Here is a 17774-nt window from a genome sequence, read left to right on the forward strand (position 1 = left end):
TGAAGAATTTAGGTTATAACTCTCTGTGACTCTACGACTAACTAATCTGTCTGTAGGAGGTATAATAGGGGGAAACAGAGGAGAGGGGGAAAAAGCACAAACAACAACAACAAAACAAACTGGAACTGTGAGATACAGAACACTGCACCTGCTGGAACATCTGAAATCAAAGAGAACGCCAGAAAAGCATTCAGGCAGCGTCTTGGAAAAAAAAAAGCTGAGTACCATCAAAATCGACAAAGGACTGAAAAGCAAAATGAACTACTGCTGGAAATCTGGAACAAGCAGTCGCATTAAGCTCTAAATAACAATGAATGAATGAGAATAGAAATTACACTTTATATTGCACGCTGAACTGTTGCTTCCCAGCTGTTCTCCGTGTAGGCAGTTCCCAGTGGAGAACATTCTGCAAGTTTAGTGACGAGAAATGCAAGTTTCTCGGTACAGGTAACGTGTTTTCCTTGGAATGTCCTAAAAAAAACAAAAAAAGCAGCAATGTTAGAAATGTATGCGGCAGTCAGAATGGTACAAAGTAAAAATGCACAAGGATTACCAACACTGAAAAATAACATGGTCACATTGGTGCATGCACTCCAGAATATCTTCACGATTATAAAGGTCCAGCATGATTTTGCTGCTGCACATTGCAAACAATTAAGTCCCAAATTGCCTCCATCTCCGGCCACATACTGTCCTGCCACTTTCATTACATGCCCCAATACTCCCACTTCTGGAGGCAGAAATCTGCCCCAGTTCTCCTTCTAGAGCCGTTTCCATTTGGTGCTTGGGTCGTCAACAGATTAGTGGATTGGTAGGAGTTCCGCCACCAGCGGTGCTATTTAAGATCAACTTGATCACCTTTAAGTAATGCGGAAGCAAGACTTACAAGCACTCGCGTGTGGTTGAGAAATATCAAAATACCAGTCCATTGTAGGCCATTATTTGTTACCTTGCTGCTTTGATATTTCAGGTGAATGTAGAAGAGAGAGAAATATGTGGCCTTTGCACAAAAATCCCCAATTTTACTTCGGAGTCACGTGAGTGACTACGTGAAGAACCCGCTCAGTGCGCAGGCGCGGCATTACGCCAGCAGTGCAACAGCGGCTGCCACGGGAGGTAGGCTGTCCCGTTACAGCATGAACCGGACCGTCAGGTGAGTACCCTGAGGTCGGGTTTCTTTTACAGGTGAGCCTTTTTCTGCTTGTGTTTTTTACAGGCAGAGAAAAAGGCTCTGGATAAAACTGTCCCCCGTTTTCCCGTTGGGGAGGGGGGCAGCAACAGGCGGTAGGAGCGTTACCCGGTGTTCCGTAATTCCCCGACACCGTGCCGAGGCCAGCCCGCTAGCACCTGAGCAGCGGGCTGGACGCATAGCCACTCGAGAGGCATCCGGCAGGTGTTCCCGATTTCGGACGGGACGTCTCTCCACCCGCACGGGGGGAGAGAGAGCCGCCTGAGCCGCTGGAGCGGCTCACGGAGCAGTGCCTGCGAGACGCGCTGCTTGAGGGGCGCTCTCGCTACTACAAGGCAAAAGCTCCAGAAGAACCTGTCCCCCGCTCGACTCCAGCGGAGGAGCGTTCCATTGCAGGGGGGGCAGCAACATGCGGTAGGAACAATTACCGGTCGCCCCGCTATCCCCATCATCACGCCGAGCCCAGTCCCGCTAGTGCCTGAACTGCGGGCTGGATGTCTAGCCATCCGAACAGGCATCCGGCCGGTGGCGTCCGATTCGTCGGACGGGGACATGTCTCCACCTAAATGGAAGAGAGACAGCCGCCTGAGCTGCATCCAACAGCTATTGGAGCAGCTCCAGCGAGATGCGCAGAAAGAGCGCTCTCGCGGAGGGAGGTCAGGCACCCCCTCCACAGTGCCTCATGCACTGCCCTCTGCTCCCTCATTACTGGAGGCTAGCATTGGTGACCAGGGCTGGGCTGGTCTGGAACAGGGGCAGGCGGACGAATTCGGGAGTATGCCAGGGGTGCAGGAACATGAAGAGCTGTTGGGTGTGATGGACTGCTTGTAGCAACCCCACGGGCTGGAGCACTGCTGGAACCAAGAATGGCGGCCAGCATCAACCATTACTGGAAAAGGTGCTCGCTGAGGTGCTGAAACAACACAGCACCAGAAAACGGTGAGGCCCTCAAAGTAAAAAGTGTCAACAGCCAAATCTGGGGGCATGTGGGTCACACATCCAGACCCAAGAACTCAAGCTACAGCGGATCCTAAGGCTCCTGACGTCAGCCATCACAGCCTTTGCTCGTTCCGTGGAGACCACGGAGATGGATACCTGCCAGCAGGATGTGCTGGCATTAATGTGTACCACACAATTTGAGATCAACAATCTCTGGAGGGAAACATAAGACCTGCCCTCAATCCCAAATTTGCTGGCTTGTGTAAAGCCCCAGCTGCGGAGACGGACGCGCTGCTATTTGGGAAAGATTTCAATAAAAACTGAAGGAGATGCAGGAAGCATCAAAAACCTTCGGCCTAATGAGGGCAGGTCCTGGGACGAGCAAACCAAGACCTCCGATACCCAAGTGGCAGCACCCCACGGCATCCACCAGTCGACGTCCGCAATATGGGACTGGTAAACGCTTGGGGTCCGCACATTATCCCCAAAGATCTTTCAGATCAGGGCCCGCAGCGGACCCTCTGGAAAATGCGCCTCCCCCCAACATCGCCAGCATGTCAGAACAAAATCTTCTGGAAAATGAAGAAACAGAATCGCCAATAACCATGGAGGTAGGTGGGTCTGGTCCCTACCAGCATATAGAGAATAAGGGTGCTTTATTAACAGGGGGGAGATTACACTTGTTTAAAGAAGCATGGGGTATGGTCACGAGTGACAAGTATATACTCAACAACATTACAGGATATAAAATACAATTCATGTCAGAAAAAACGCCACCAGTTCAACATTGGCCCCAAAGGGTATTACTCCCTCCGTCAAAGAGAAACGTGAGGGACAAGCTGAACTGGTGAGACATATCACAAAGGGGGTCATCGAAAAGACCAAACATGAACCTTTGGAAATTGTATCGAATATATTCACTAAAACCAAAAAAGATGGTATCTGTCGCATCATCATTCACTTAACTTCACTAAACAAATTTGTTAAGTATATACATTTCAAAATGGAGACATATGTTACTGCCAAACAACTGAATTCCAAAGGACACTTCATGGCAAGCATTTATCTTAAAGATGCTTACTATCTAGTACCCATATACAAGGATCATCGCAGATACCTAAAATTTATCTGGATGGTACAAAGCATTGCCCTATGGGCGAACTTCAGCCCAAGATTATTCACCAAAATATTGAACCCAGCCATGGCAATACTAAGAAAACAAAAACATATTGTCATGGCATATCTGGAGGATATTCTCATAGTAGGGAAAACGATGGAATTGGCTGTGGCAGCAGTATCAGCTACAAAACAGCTCCTCGAAACTCTGGGGTTCGTCCTACATCCAGATAAATCTAAGTTGAAGCCATCCACTATCATGGACTACCTGGGCTTCACAATTAACTCAGTCCATATGACTGTTACCTTGCCAAAGGCAAAAATGGTTGAATTAGCACAATCATGCAACAAATTAATGGTCAACGAGCGACCAACTATTCGACAAGTAGCAAGAGTAATTGGGGAAATGGTAGCAGCATTTCCGGCTACACAATTCGGACCTTTGCACTATCAAAAAATTTACAGAGAGCAAAGGTACGGGCAATAAAACGACATACAGGTCACTATGATCGTGTCATGAACTTATCCACTGAAGCAATATCAGAGCTACAGTGGTGGGCAGAAAACGTTTGGCATAGTTTCAGCCCTATCTTTATCACTAACCCTACTTTAGTTATTCAAACAGATGCCAGTGCTCAAGGCTGGGGAGCGACTAACTCCATATCCAGCACAAGTGGTAGATGGACTAAACTAGAGTCATCATTACTACTTACACTGGGCATTAACTATCTAGAGATGTTGGGCGCCTTTTGTGGTTTAAAAGCATATGTATCTAATATGCAGCACTTGCATGTTCGGTTACAAATTGATAAATACTACGGTGATGGCTTATATTAACCATATGGGTGGCATAAAATCATTATCATGCGACAAATTGGTCAACATGATTTGGCAATGGTATGTCGAAAGACATATTTGGCTATCAGCTACTTACCTACCAGGTAAGCTAAACACCCATGCCATGAGAAAATTAAACGCCTGGGTTGCAAGTTTGAACAGACCTTACCTGGAACTGGGATTGTCCAAACAAACCATCACCACCATGTCGGCATCCCTTCGAACATCCACCAAGAGGCAGTACTTAACCAGCATCAAAAAAGGGAGAAGTACTGCCAGGAAACATGGACAACATACGCAACAGCTACAGCCACCAACATACTGGAGTTCCTGGCCATCTACACCACGATGTAGGGATCAGCTACAGTGCCATCAACACAGCGCAGAGTGCTCTTTCTGCTTATCTCAAACCAGCGGCAGGACAACAGGCGATGGGATCCCATCCACTGGTGGTAAAACTGATGAAGGGCATTTACAATATCAAGCCCTAAGCCCAGGTATACCCATATTTGGGATATCAGTGTGGTCCTGACATATCTCAGGGAATGGCCACCAGCCAGATCCCCCGGCCTCGAGCAAGCTACACTAAAGACGCTTAGGTTGATGGCACTTGTATCCGCTCAGAGGGTCCAGTCACTACACCTATTGCGACTGGACAACATGATTACAGCTCCAGACCAGATCTGTCGTTATCCAGCGACTGGTCAAACAGAGCAGACCAGGAACACCTAATCCAGTCGTGGCTTACCCACCAGAACCACGGTTATGCGCCATGGCCTACCTACTATCCTACATAGACACAACCAGAATATTCGAGGGAGATGAAAAGCCTTGTGGGTCAGTCACAAAAACCTTATGGTGGGGTACGAGCCAAACCATTGCGAGATGGCTCAAGCAGGTGCTAGAAACTGCTGGGATAAACACTAACATGTACAAATTTTATTCCACCAGGGCAGCATCCATGTCGACGGCTAAAGAATGGACATGCCTATACACCACATCCTGGCTACAGCAGGATGGTGGGAAGGGAAAAGACCATTCAGAAATTTTATAATAAGCCGTTGGCAAAACCTGGTTTATTTGCAGTAAAGATTTACGAACTGCAAATATTTAATTTAAGCCCAGGGGAGCAACTTAATTCTTTGTTGTTATTGTTTAAAAAATACCATTGTGTTTTTCTACAAATAGACTCATTGGTTCATTACGATAACACTTCCTCCCTCAAGAACTTCGGCAGTGAGTGAAATGAAACTGTTACACGGTTTGAAATCACAGAGCTTTGAAATCTTCACGTAGTCACTCACGTGACTCCGAAGTAAAATAGTAAGATTAAACGAGAACTTACCAGTTTGAAGTTTGATCTGTATTTTATGAGGAGTTACGATGAGGGATTACGTGCCCTCCGCTCCCACCCTCATTATATGGATCAAACTAATAAATTGATGTCTCCTTATCTTTACTATGTTTACTTCAAAATAACTGTGTCTATCTGTGATTCCACACCGCTGCTTGGAAGTATGCCGCGCCTGCGCACTGAGCGGGTTCTTCACGTAATCCCTCATCGTAACTCCTCATAAAATACAGATCAAACTTCAAACTGGTAAATTCTCGTTTAATCTTACTATTTTCCATTGTTTTATTTCTCTCTGCAATTTGCATTATGTAGTATGACATAATCTAACTTTTGCACAAATAGCCCCAAAACGCAATGAAATGTCCCTTCTTCTGGAAAGCTAAAATAGCGTTATTAACAGATCAAGATTTCAAAAGGCAAGCCTGTAAATTATATAACATAAATCACATTTAGAAAGCCTACACATTGTCTCGGGCTATATTGGTTAGGTATTTTCCATCCTACATCATTTTTGTTCCATTGTGGTTTTGTCTCTCATCAGCAGAGCGTACTGTTTGTGGTTTCTGTGGCAATTCGAGACAGTTAATGCATGTCACTTTCTGTTGGTAGCCACCTCTTAGACTTCAGCTTTCTGCTTTCAGCTACCAGATGAACACGAGCCATTGTCTTGTCTGCTCTATTCCCAAGCGACATGGAAAAGCATAAAAATCATCTTATAAAACAAAAATGTATTGGGAAACTGATACAATTTATTTATTGCACCCCACCCCAGGTATCATCCCCTGCAACCGCAGGAGATGCAACACCTGTCCCTATACCCCCTCCCTTGACTCTGTCTAGGGACCACAACAGTCCTTTCAGGTTAGGCACCTCCAACCTAATCTACTGTATCCATTGGTCACATTGTGGACTCTTAGACTAAACGTAGACTGGGCGATCATTTCGCTGAACACCTTCACTCAGTCCGCCTGGGCCTATCTAATCTCCCGGTTGCCAAACACTTTAATTCTCCTCCCATTTCCACACTGACCTTTAGGTCCTGGGCCCCCCCTCCATTGTCAGAGTGAGGCCAAACTAATTGGAGGAACAGTAACTCATATTTCACTTGGGCAGCTTGCAACCCAGTGGTATGAACATTGATTTCTCTATTTTCAAGTAACTCTTGCTTTCTCTCTCTCTTCATCGCTCCCCCACCCAAGTCGTTGTACTAGCTTCACAGCTGTCTTGTTGACTCTCGCTGTCTGTCGCTCGTTTTCATCTAGGCCACAGTGAACAATGACCTGTTCCCTTTATCATCGTAACTTTTATGCATATCTTTCATTCACTTGTTCTATATGCATATCGCTCTATCACCATCTATAATCTCTCATTTCCCTTTCCCCTAAATCACAGTCTGAAGAAGGATCTCAACCCTAAACGTCACCTATTCCTTTTCTCCAGAGATGCTGCCTGACCTGCTGAGTTACTCCTGCTTTTTGTGTCTATCTTTTGGAACATATCACTAATCAGCCCCTGAAATAAGTTAGCAAAAATGTCAGAGATAATCAATGGATCCAATCAATAGGTACAAGTTCATCAACATTCCTATTGTACCTGTTGGTGATTCATGTCAAACCTCATGCTTCAATCTGATAGCTAATAGCTACTGCAAAATGAATAGACTCGCCATCCACATTATCAAGTCATTGAGCCTTATGGCGGAGAAGTAGTCCCTTCGACCCACAATGCCCACGCTGACTATGGATACCCTATACTAATAGCATTTTCCAGCTCTTGGGCCATAGACTTCTATTCAAGAGCTTGCCTAGCTATTTCTTAACGGTTGTGAGAATCTCAGCTACCAGCACCCACTCAGTCATTTCAGATACCAATCATTCTCTCAAATGACTGGAGATTAAATCATGGCATGCAGCATACAGCATTAAAATTAATTTGTTCTGTAAGTGCAAACATAGAGAAATAGAATCACAGTGAGGCATGGTGGCGCAGCGGTAGAGTTGCTGCCTTACAGCGCCAGAGACCCGGGTTTGACCATGACTACAGGTGCTGTCTGTACAGAGTTTGTAGGTTCTCCCAGTGACCTGCGTGGGTTTTTTCTGAGATCTTCCGTTTCCTCCCACACTCCAAAGACGTTCAGATTTGTAGGTTAATTGGCTTGGATAAAATGTAAATTGTCCCTAGTGTGTGTAGGATGGTGTTAACGTGTGGGGATCGTTGGTCAGTGCTGATGCGTTGGGCCAAACGGCCTGTTTCCACACTGTATCTCTAAACTAAATTTAAAAGCATGGAAATATCCTGCAAATTAAATGAGGAGAATGTGGACAAGTTACTGTGACTGTGCTTCCGGGTGCAGAGGCTGGGTGTAGAGGCTGGGTGCAGAGTGTGGGCGCAAGTGTGGGCGCAGAGTGTGGGCACAGAGTGTGGGCACAGAGTGTGGGCGCAGAGTGTGGGCGCAGAGTGTGGGCGCAGAGTGTGGGCGCAGAGTGTGGGCGCAGAGGCTCGGTGCAGAGTCTTACCTTGAAACACTGCATGGATGAAAAGGGAGCAGGGTGGGGGGGGGGGGTCATAAGACAATCTGATTACCAACCAATTTAGATGAATGGTCTAAAATTTAGAGATAGTGTCTCACCATGTATAGTGCTCATCCCATTTTCTAACATGAGCCATGTCATCAGCACACCCATGCTTCACAACAAGAACATCTACTACAATGCCTAGTGCACAATGATGCAGGCATACTGCTGGAAAATAAGGTGAGCATAGATAGGGATCACAGGTAGCATGGATAGGTCTGAAGAGGCCCATTTCCGTGTCTTCAACATTTCTCTAATCCTCCAATAATGCCTTTCAGGTTGACGATGGACTCAATAACCAGAGCAGTGTTGTTGAATCTTAACTATGAACAGAAATGGCAGGTATCCACCCAGTTGTATCAACTCACAATATTCAATCAAAATAAAGATGAATACAACTGATGGATCACAGGACAGATAGCTAGGCTCTAGATTAGCACATCAATATTCCAAAATGCTCTTCATAAACATCTTGGATTTGGTGTTCAAATAGGAACAAGTAAACGTTGTAATATTTATTTTATTTTATAGCGATCTGTAATCTTAAGCTCTGGCAGATACATCCAATTGGCATTCAATAGGCAATGGTATCAAACCTGGAACAATGGCAACAGATCAAAGTGTTTAAGAAGGAACTGCAGATGCTGGTTTAAACCAAAGGTAGACACAAAAAGCTGGAGTAACTCAGCGGGACGGGCAGCATCTCTGGAGTGAAGGAAGGGGTGACGTTTCAGGTTGAGACCCTTCTTCAGACTGAGAGTCAGGGGAGAGGGAGTCAGAGATGTGGATGTGTATGGAGTGAAAACTCAGATCAAAGGGGACGATGAACAAGGAAAATGTAGAATGGTTCATTGTTCGCTGAGGGAAAGCTGACAATGAGGCATAGAATCAGTAAAGGTTAAGTAGGATGACAGTGAAATTAGTCAGAGAACTAGGGTGGGGGAGGGATGGAGAGAGATGGAAAGCAAGGGTTACTTGAAATTAGAGAAGTCAATGTTCATACCGCTGGGTTGTAAGCTGTCCAAGTGAAATATGAGGCACCGTTTCTTCAATTAGCCATCGGCCTCACTCTGACAATGGAGGCGGCCCAGGACAGAAAGGTCAGCGTGGGAATGGGAGGGGGAGTTAAAGTGTTTAACAACTAGGAGATCAGGTAGGCCTAGGCAGACTGAGTGATGCTGCAGGCAAAAGATCAGATCAAATGTCTGCAGTCCTGCTGCATCATGAACAAATGAAAGCTAGTGGGAGGTGGAGGCTTCAAGAGCATTTCTAACCTCCGTGAAGGCAGAGTGCTCCACAACAATCCCAAGGAAGAGGTCCTTAGAGGGAGTGCTGAAGGGATCAGCCTTCTGAAGTTCTCACCAACAGAGGTCAGGTTGGCAGCAGGACGAATGAAGCCAATTAGATAAGCTCCATGGGATATCAAAAAATATCTGGAAGAAGTGGCCATTGCAAAATCTAGATGTAGGAGCTCAGACAGGATAACATGGCATGGATGACATGGTATGGCTATCATGAGCCTGACGAGCACTGTAAACATGATGAACAACATGCTCAGTCTTCCCATCTGGGGCAAATGGTTGCTTCTGTGGAATAAGTGGTGGCGCAGTGGCGCAGTGGCAGTGCTGCCTTGCAGCGGCAGAGACCCGGGTTCAATCCTATCCACGGGTGCTGTGCCTATAGATTTTGTATGTTCTTCATGTGACCGAGTCGGTTAATTGGCTTCTGTAAATTGTCCCTAGTGTGTAGCATAGTGCTGGTGTACGGGGAGATCACTAGTCGGTGTGGACGTGGTGGGACGAAGGGCCCCTTTCCACGCTGTATCTCTAAAGAGAAAGTATTTATGGGCCAGGAATGAACTGGGAGATCAGGAACATTTGCATAGGCTTTATATCTGCTGATGTCTAGAAAATAGCCAACTGTAGCAAATGCTTTATTCTCAACAATCCAGACACAAGGGTCAGGTCAGATGGGAAATGGATCTGGTAATATCTGACCATTTTCCAAATTTCTGGGAGAGAGACTTCTTAGAAGACACATTGACAGTTATTTGCAGGTTCAAAGGACTGTTGTCTGGCGTGGCAACTCTGAGTTGCTGATCACAGATAATGGGCCTCTGTTCACAGTGGATAACCGAGTGAGCTTCTCAAAATCCTGACTGCTCGTTCCAGACATAAATCAAATCTCTTTCTGCGGGGTATGGGAAAGAGAGAACACAGTGAGGCCTACCAAAACGCGCTAATGTGAGTTAGAGCTCTCTACCCATTCACAATATTTCATCCCGAGGGTTGATAAACTGCTCTCTGCAGAGACATGTGAATGGATGAAGCAGAACTCTGTACCTAAGAACAGAAAGGCCATTAGAACAAGAAGCACAAAAGAATGGACAACTGGAGATGGCCAAAGTAAGGAAGGCACCACAACAAAGATGCCAATAACTTTCATTGATGAGTTGTGGACACAATAATTCTCCATTTCAAGTAACCCTTGCATTCCCTCTCTCATCGGCCCTCCCCCACCCTAGTTCTACTGTTGGCATCCATATATCTCTTCATTATCACCTCTTCCACAGCCAGCAATAGACCATTGTGGGCTCCACCTTTCCTTGGCCATCGGTGCTGGCTGTGATTGTTCTGAACCTTTTCATACCTCTAGTTTTCCTCTCCCCCGACTCTCACTGAAGAAGAATTTCAACCCAAAACATCACCGATTCCTTTCCTTCAGAGATGCTGCCTGATCTGCTGAGTTTCTCCAGTATTTTGTTCCTTTCTACAGACTACATTGGACAGATGGCAGATTGACCAGAGTGGTGACTCAATGTCCAAGCTCACAAAGGTGCATATCACTTATTGAAGGACATCATATTAGAAAGACCACCAGAAGAAATGTGTAGGAAGGAACTGCAGATGCCGAAACGGGTCTGAAGAAGGGTCCCAACCCGAAACGTCACCTGCTATCTGACCCGCTGAGTTACTCCAGCTTTTTGTGTCCAGACCAAGGGTTTCCAACCTGGGGTAAATTTACCCTCAGGGGGTAAATGTCACTGACCCAGGGGGTAAATGTCACCTACCCAGGGGGTAAATGTCACCTACCCAGGGGGTAAATGTCACCTACCCAGGGGGTAAATGTCACCTACCCAGGGGGTAAATGTCACCTACCCAGGGGGTAAATGTCACCTACCCAGGGGGTAAATGTCACCTACCCAGGGGGTAAATTTGTTGATTCTGGATTTGTACATATTTTCTCATTGACTGACTGTGTTTGGTTCTGGTAAACCGGTATCAGTTCATCATTAGTTATTCATAATTATGTGAAATAATATTGTTATGTGCTATTAAAGTTGCCAGGGGTAAACGGGACGAAAAAGGTTGGGAACCCCTGGTCTAGTCCAACAGAAGAATTTGCTTGACTGCTACAGCTATGGAGAAAGGAGGGTGCACCAACAAACCTGCAGAACAAGAACACCACAGCTTGACAACCGGTTAGGATTCATAGATTGTATCTTGAGGACTTTGTGAAGTACAAAAGTTGACAATTGCTTTGACGTCTTTCTTTAAAAACCTACTCCAGGAAGAATTTGTCATGTATTCAGAAATAATGACTGGTTTAAAGCAGTCCCTTAGTGGTGCCATGTGACTATCTGCTCTCTGGGCTGCAACTATGTACCACAGAAAATTCCTTAGTCAGTCTGTGAGAAAGAATGTTGCCAAACACCATGTCTTTCACAATAGGATTGTTGGTAGTTTGAGTACCGTCTATTTTGAGTGTCTTTGTTGGAGAGTGACGCATGAGATACTGAGACACTAACTAAACTGTCCCAGCTCCAAAGTAAATATCTACCCAACACCGTGGAAAATTGACTTGATACTTCGTGCTCTCAAATAGCAGGACAAATCACTTCACCCACTCACTATCCCATCAGCCCACTCCCAATCATCAGTAGAGTGATGGCTCATTCCCAGTGCTATTAAACAACACTCAATATCCAATTAGCCTGCTCGCTACTACGTAGGAAGGAACTGCAGATGCTGGTGTAAACTGGAGATAGACACAAAATGCTGGAGTTACTCAGTGGGACAGGTATCTTCGGAGAGAAGGAATGGGTGATGTTGCGGGTCGAGACCCTTCTTCAGACTCTTTGAAGAAGGGTCTCGACCCAAAATGTCACCCATTCCTTCTCTCCAGAGATGCTGCCTGACCCGCTGAGTTACTCCAGCATTTTGTGTCTAGTCTGCTCACAACGGCTCAGTTTGGGTTTTATTGGAACTACTCCACTCCACTCCAAACCTCAGAGCAGCCTTAAAAAGGAGAAACAAAGGTGATGTTCTCGTCAAAGAACTTTCAACAGAAGACATCTAGAAAGATACCTGTCCCACTGAGTTACTCCAGCAATTTGTGTCTATCTCCAGTTTAAACCAGCATCTGCAGTTCTTTCCTACGCAGTCTCCCTACCTGCTTCCACTACCTGCAACCTCCGGCAACCGCAGGGAAACCTTGGTTTTATGATTTTTTCCCTGTGATGTACTGTCCTGTAATGCCCGTTCCTGTGATGCACTGTCGTTCTATGTTCTAAATGCACATTTATTCTCCAACAAGCTACAACCTCCTCTTATGGTGTTAAATTTAGCTCCGAGGGCTAACGGAATCAATGGATATGGGGAGAAAGCAGGAAGGGGGTACTGATTTTGGATGATCAACCATGATCATATTGAATGGCGGTGCTGGCTCGTGGGGCCGAATGTCCTACTCCTGCACCTATTTTCTATGTTTCTAGGTTTCTAACCTAGATAACCTCACATTTTCCCTCATTACACTTCAATTACCGTTCTTTGTCCAGTTATTTAGCCTGTCAGCATCTCCTTGCAACCACACTTGTCATTCCCAGAATTTATTATGCCGCCTTTATTTGAAAACCTGGATTCATTACATCCCTTCCCTTCATCCAAGAAGTGAGGTTCCAGGCTCGATCACTCAGGATCCATAGATTTCATGGGTAAATAATATGGATAGTCACAACCCTGGGAGTTGAAATTCCACAACCCCTTGAACTTTTATCATAGGGTTTGTTAAGTTAAAAAAAAATGTTAATAGCTGAGATTTCATTTATGATGAATCTAATCACCTCCAGTACATCATAGTAGGTTTTGGTTATCCAGTAATAGAAAATAAAGATCTCAGACCCTGCATAAATCTTATTGTCTAGCAGACAATCATAACATCCACTGCCCCCCAGTATGCATTTAGTTTAGTTTAAAGATGCAGCATGCAAACAAGACTCTTCAGCCCACCAAGTCCATGCTGACTATCAATCACCCATTTACACTATTTCCTGGTTATCCCACTTTCGCATCAACTCTCGACACACATTAGGGACAATTTACAGAAGCCAGATAAGCTGCAAACCCAGATGTCTGGGATGTGGGATGAAACCTAGTCATTCACAGGGAGAATTGCAAACTCCACACAGACAGCACCCGAGTTTGGGATTGAACCTGGGTCTCTGGAGCTGTCAGGCAGCAGGTCTTCCAGCTGCCCCATTGTGTTGCCCTCTGTGTCATGAACAGAGACAGCAGGGAATTCAAGGCACTGTGGAGATACCAACAGCATTGTATATGCAAAATCATCCAAACATCCTTGCAGGTTATGCAAACCCATGTCATTCTCCACTCGATGGCTACCATCCCCAGCACCAAAGCCCTCAGTTGTCTCCTATGGACTGGCAACATTCTTTGACAGGTATTTTACTTTGGAGTCACGTGAGTGACTACGTGAAGACCCCGTCCAGCACGCATGTGCGACATAGCGTCTCACGCAATGCACAGCGACGGACGGGAGTACGAGCTCTCCCGCAACAATTTGAAAACGGACCTTCAGGTAAGCAAATCTTACTCTGAGGACATGGTGTTTTCGAAACCCTGTTCTGTTTTATTTTTAAATAGGAATGGAACAGGGAAAACACCAAGGAAGGTCGTTCCCGTCGGGCTGCTATGGACCAGGAGGGTTCCAGCAATGGGGGGCGACCGGCGGCACCTGGACCGCACAACGCTGCGGTCCACAGTCACCGACAGCATTCCGAGCCGAGCCCAGCGCCGCTAGCATAGCTCAAAAGGGAACGTTGGCGACCAACCGCAGTGGGCTGGATGAAAGGCACAACGGAAGTCGGACCGGCCGGTTCACTCAGAAGAGCCCGGCACGGTACTCCCGCCCGAGAGCGGCTAAAAGTGACCGTTTCAAGACTTATGGAAAGGCTCATGGAGCAAAAGCTCCAGCGAGACTTGCTCCGGGAGATGGGGAAGCTCGCCAAGGGAGCACAAACACTCCCGCTCCAGTGCACTAACAGCACTGGCCATCGCATCTCCCTCAACAGAGGGGAGCGTTGGCGACCAGGGCTGGGCTGGTCAAGAAGAGGGGTCACTGGCTGAACAAAATCGGGAGTATGCTTGAGGTACAGGACCAGGAAGAGCTGCTGGGTGTGGTGAATCGCTACGTGGCAACACCACGAGCGGGACGGCCGTTACAGCCTAAACTGGCGGCCAACTTACTACCTGTCCTTTAAACTTTTCCAAGACAGGTAGTCATTGAGGCGTTGGACTTTATCACGCCTCCCCAAAATTGCATTTGCTCAATGTGCCAGCCATTACTGGGGGTACATTGAGCAGGGTATTTAAACCCCTGACGTCGGCTATCACTTCATATGCTCATTCCATGGACAGGGTTGACATGCCAAATCACCCTGGCTCTACTGTGCAACACAGTATGCGATTAACAACCTCCGGAAGGAGGTCATAAGACCTGCCCTCAACCTCAAAAACTCGCAGGACTGTGTAGAACGCTGACCTGAGAACCACAGATCCTGCTATTTGGCAAAGAATTACCAAATCAAGCCTAAAATCTGGACAAAGAATCCAAGGCATTTGGACTCATGGGGGCAGGACCTGGAACGAGCAAACCACGCAAACCCAGATGGCAGTACCTCTACGCAACCACCAGTAGGCGTCTACTTTATGATACTGGTGAAAGCTCGGGGCCCGCATACCATCCCCGCAAGTCTTTCGGGACAGGGCCCAGAGCGGGCCCCATGGAAAATGCGCCACCCCCCAACAACACCACCCCGACAGACAAGGAACCAGAAACCGAAGAAATGAATAAACCACCATATCTATGTACCGGGGTTCCTGGCCAGCCTTCACCAGGATGAAGGTCTGAACTATAGCACTATCAAATGTGCTAGAACTGCACTGTCAGCCTATCTTAGACAGGCACCAAGGGAAACAGGCCATAGGGTCTCATACACTGGTGACCAAATTAATGAGAGGTACCTTCTATTCAAAACTCCCTAGACCTAGATATACCAAGATCTGGGGATGTCAGCGTTGTCCTGACATACCTAAGGGATGGCCATCAGCCAGATCCCTTACTCTGAAAACAGCTACCCTGTATATGGCCATGCTGATGGCTTAGTCTCAGCATAGTGACCAGTCCTTTTACCTACTCAGACTGGACAATATGGTTGTAACATCAGACCAAATAACATTCACCATTCAGGAGCTGGTAAAACAGAGTAGACCAGGAACTTCAGGACTCATTATGGAATTCCGGGCGTACCCACTTGACCACCGTTATGTGTCATGACTCACCTTCTACAATATATCAACACAACCTAAAATTCCCGAGGGAGACAAAAATCACGATGGTCAGCCACAAAAAAAGCCACTGGGTCAGGGTACCGAGTCAAACCATCTCTAGATGGCTCAAACAGGTATTGGGAGCTGCTGGAGTGGATACCGATATTTACACATCTCACTCCACCAGGGCAGCATCCACGTCGGCGGCTAACAGTATGGATGTGCCATTGGACCTACCCTGGTAACAGCGGGGTGGTCCATGGAAAGATCTTTTCAAACATTCTACAACAAGCCATTATAAAACCTGTTTCACTTGCAGAGAGAATTTTAGACGCTGCAAAAAATATATAATTTAAGCCAGGGGGAGCATTAATTTCTTTGTTATTATTTTCAAATAATACCATTATTGTTTTACAAACAGATTCATGTTTGATTACGATAACATACTTCCTCCCTTGGATGACTTCGGCAGCGAGTGAAGTATGGGCTGTTACACGGTTTGAAATCACAGAGCTTTAAAATCTTCACGTAGTCACTCACGTGACTCCGAAGTAAAATTGTAAGATTAAACGAGAACTTACCAGTTTGAAGTTTGATCTGTATTTTATGAGGAGTTACGATGAGGGATTACGTGCCCTCCGCTCCCACCCTCAATTATAGAGATCAACTGGTATCTTAGTTCTCCTTATCTTTACTATGTTTATTTCAATTATTGTGTTTTTCTGTGATTCCACACTGCTGCTTTGAAGTATGTCGCGCATGCGTGCTGGACGGGGTCTTCACGTAATCCCTCATCGTAACTCCTCATAAAATACAGATCAAACTTCAAACTGGTAAGTTCTCGTTTAATCTTACTATTTTAGTCCACAGCCATTGCAAGAGATTATCCGTTGGAGAGGAAATAATTCAAGAATGGTCTCAAAATGTTTTTGTAGCAGTATAACATACTTAAAGATTCATGGAAATTGCTGCCCATTGAGAAGCAGAAGGAGATTCAAGATGGTGCTGAATGCCATCTATCAGGGGTACATACAAGCTCAGCATAAAGTAACAGCAAGCTGCACGCTATCTTGCAAACTACCTATCTACCATCTCCTGCCCTTCCTGTGACTGCGTCTGCAGGTTTCCTGATGACCTCATTAGTCAAAGGGGATCCTGCAGACTTTGCCACGGGTGGAATGGAAGCAAACTATCCTCCACCTTGAGCCAACAAAAGAAGAATATCCTCAACAGGTAAAGATAATAAGTGAGACCAAAGATTAGAGGTGGAACATTGATATACTTAGAATAATAAAGAGGGAAAGGAAGATAAAATATGTAGGAAGGAATTGCAGATGCTGGTTTACACCGAAGATCGACACAAAAATCTGGGGTAACTCAGCGGGTCAGGCAGCATCTCCGGAGAGAAGGAAAAGGAATGCCTATAAAAGTGAAAAGGATAGTCATGAACCTATAACATAATCATGAACAGCAAGAGAATGTGAGGGATGAATGTTTATGAGCAAGGTGTACGGAGCTGATTAGGAAAGAGACCAGAAAACACATAGTCAACGCAATAAAATGAGTTCAAAATGCAAGTAGAGATAATTAAAGGCAATGATATCATAACTATTCCATTACTATTTCAACATAACTATTTCAAAATTTAAATGGAATGTTGAGGAGAGAAATAGACGATAAAGGTCACAGTTCCGATGAAGGTCTCCGATCTGAAACATTAACTCTGTTTCACTTTCACAGATGCTGCCTGATCTTCTGAATGTTTTCAGCATTTTCTGTTTTACTTCTGAGTTACAGCATGTGGCTTTCATTATTTTCATTCTCCAGATTAGTAGCTCAGAAGACAGACACAAAATGCTGGAGTAACTCAGCGGAACAGGCAGCATCTCTGGAGAAAAGGAATGGGTGACGTTTTGGGTCGAAACCCTTCTTCAGTCTGAGAGGACTATCAGAGGTGATGCCTGACCCATTGAGTTACTCTGCATTTTGTGTCTATCTTTGGTGTAAACCAACATCTGCAGTTCCTTTCTACACATTATTAGTTCAGAACTCTGGCTGCTAATCAAATTACATAAAACACTGTTAACACTGCACCCTTCTCTTTTCTGCTCAGCTCTCAACTTCCCCAGGCCTGCAATAGC

At 45.7% G+C, this 17774-nt stretch overlaps 1 protein-coding gene across 1 annotated transcript in view; it reads right to left on the reverse strand.

Annotated features, from left to right (window-relative positions):
• Nucleotides 1-17774, reverse strand: part of LOC116973171 — a 36365-nt gene that overhangs the window by 16708 nt on the left and 1883 nt on the right. The window contains exon 2 of the mRNA XM_033020974.1: nucleotides 336-471. Coding sequence (XP_032876865.1) covers nucleotides 336-471 — 136 coding nt within the window. The remainder of the gene's footprint in view (nucleotides 1-335; nucleotides 472-17774) is intronic.

This window comes from Amblyraja radiata, chromosome 5, assembly GCF_010909765.2.
Source record: "Amblyraja radiata isolate CabotCenter1 chromosome 5, sAmbRad1.1.pri, whole genome shotgun sequence".
NCBI lineage: Eukaryota > Metazoa > Chordata > Chondrichthyes > Rajiformes > Rajidae > Amblyraja > Amblyraja radiata.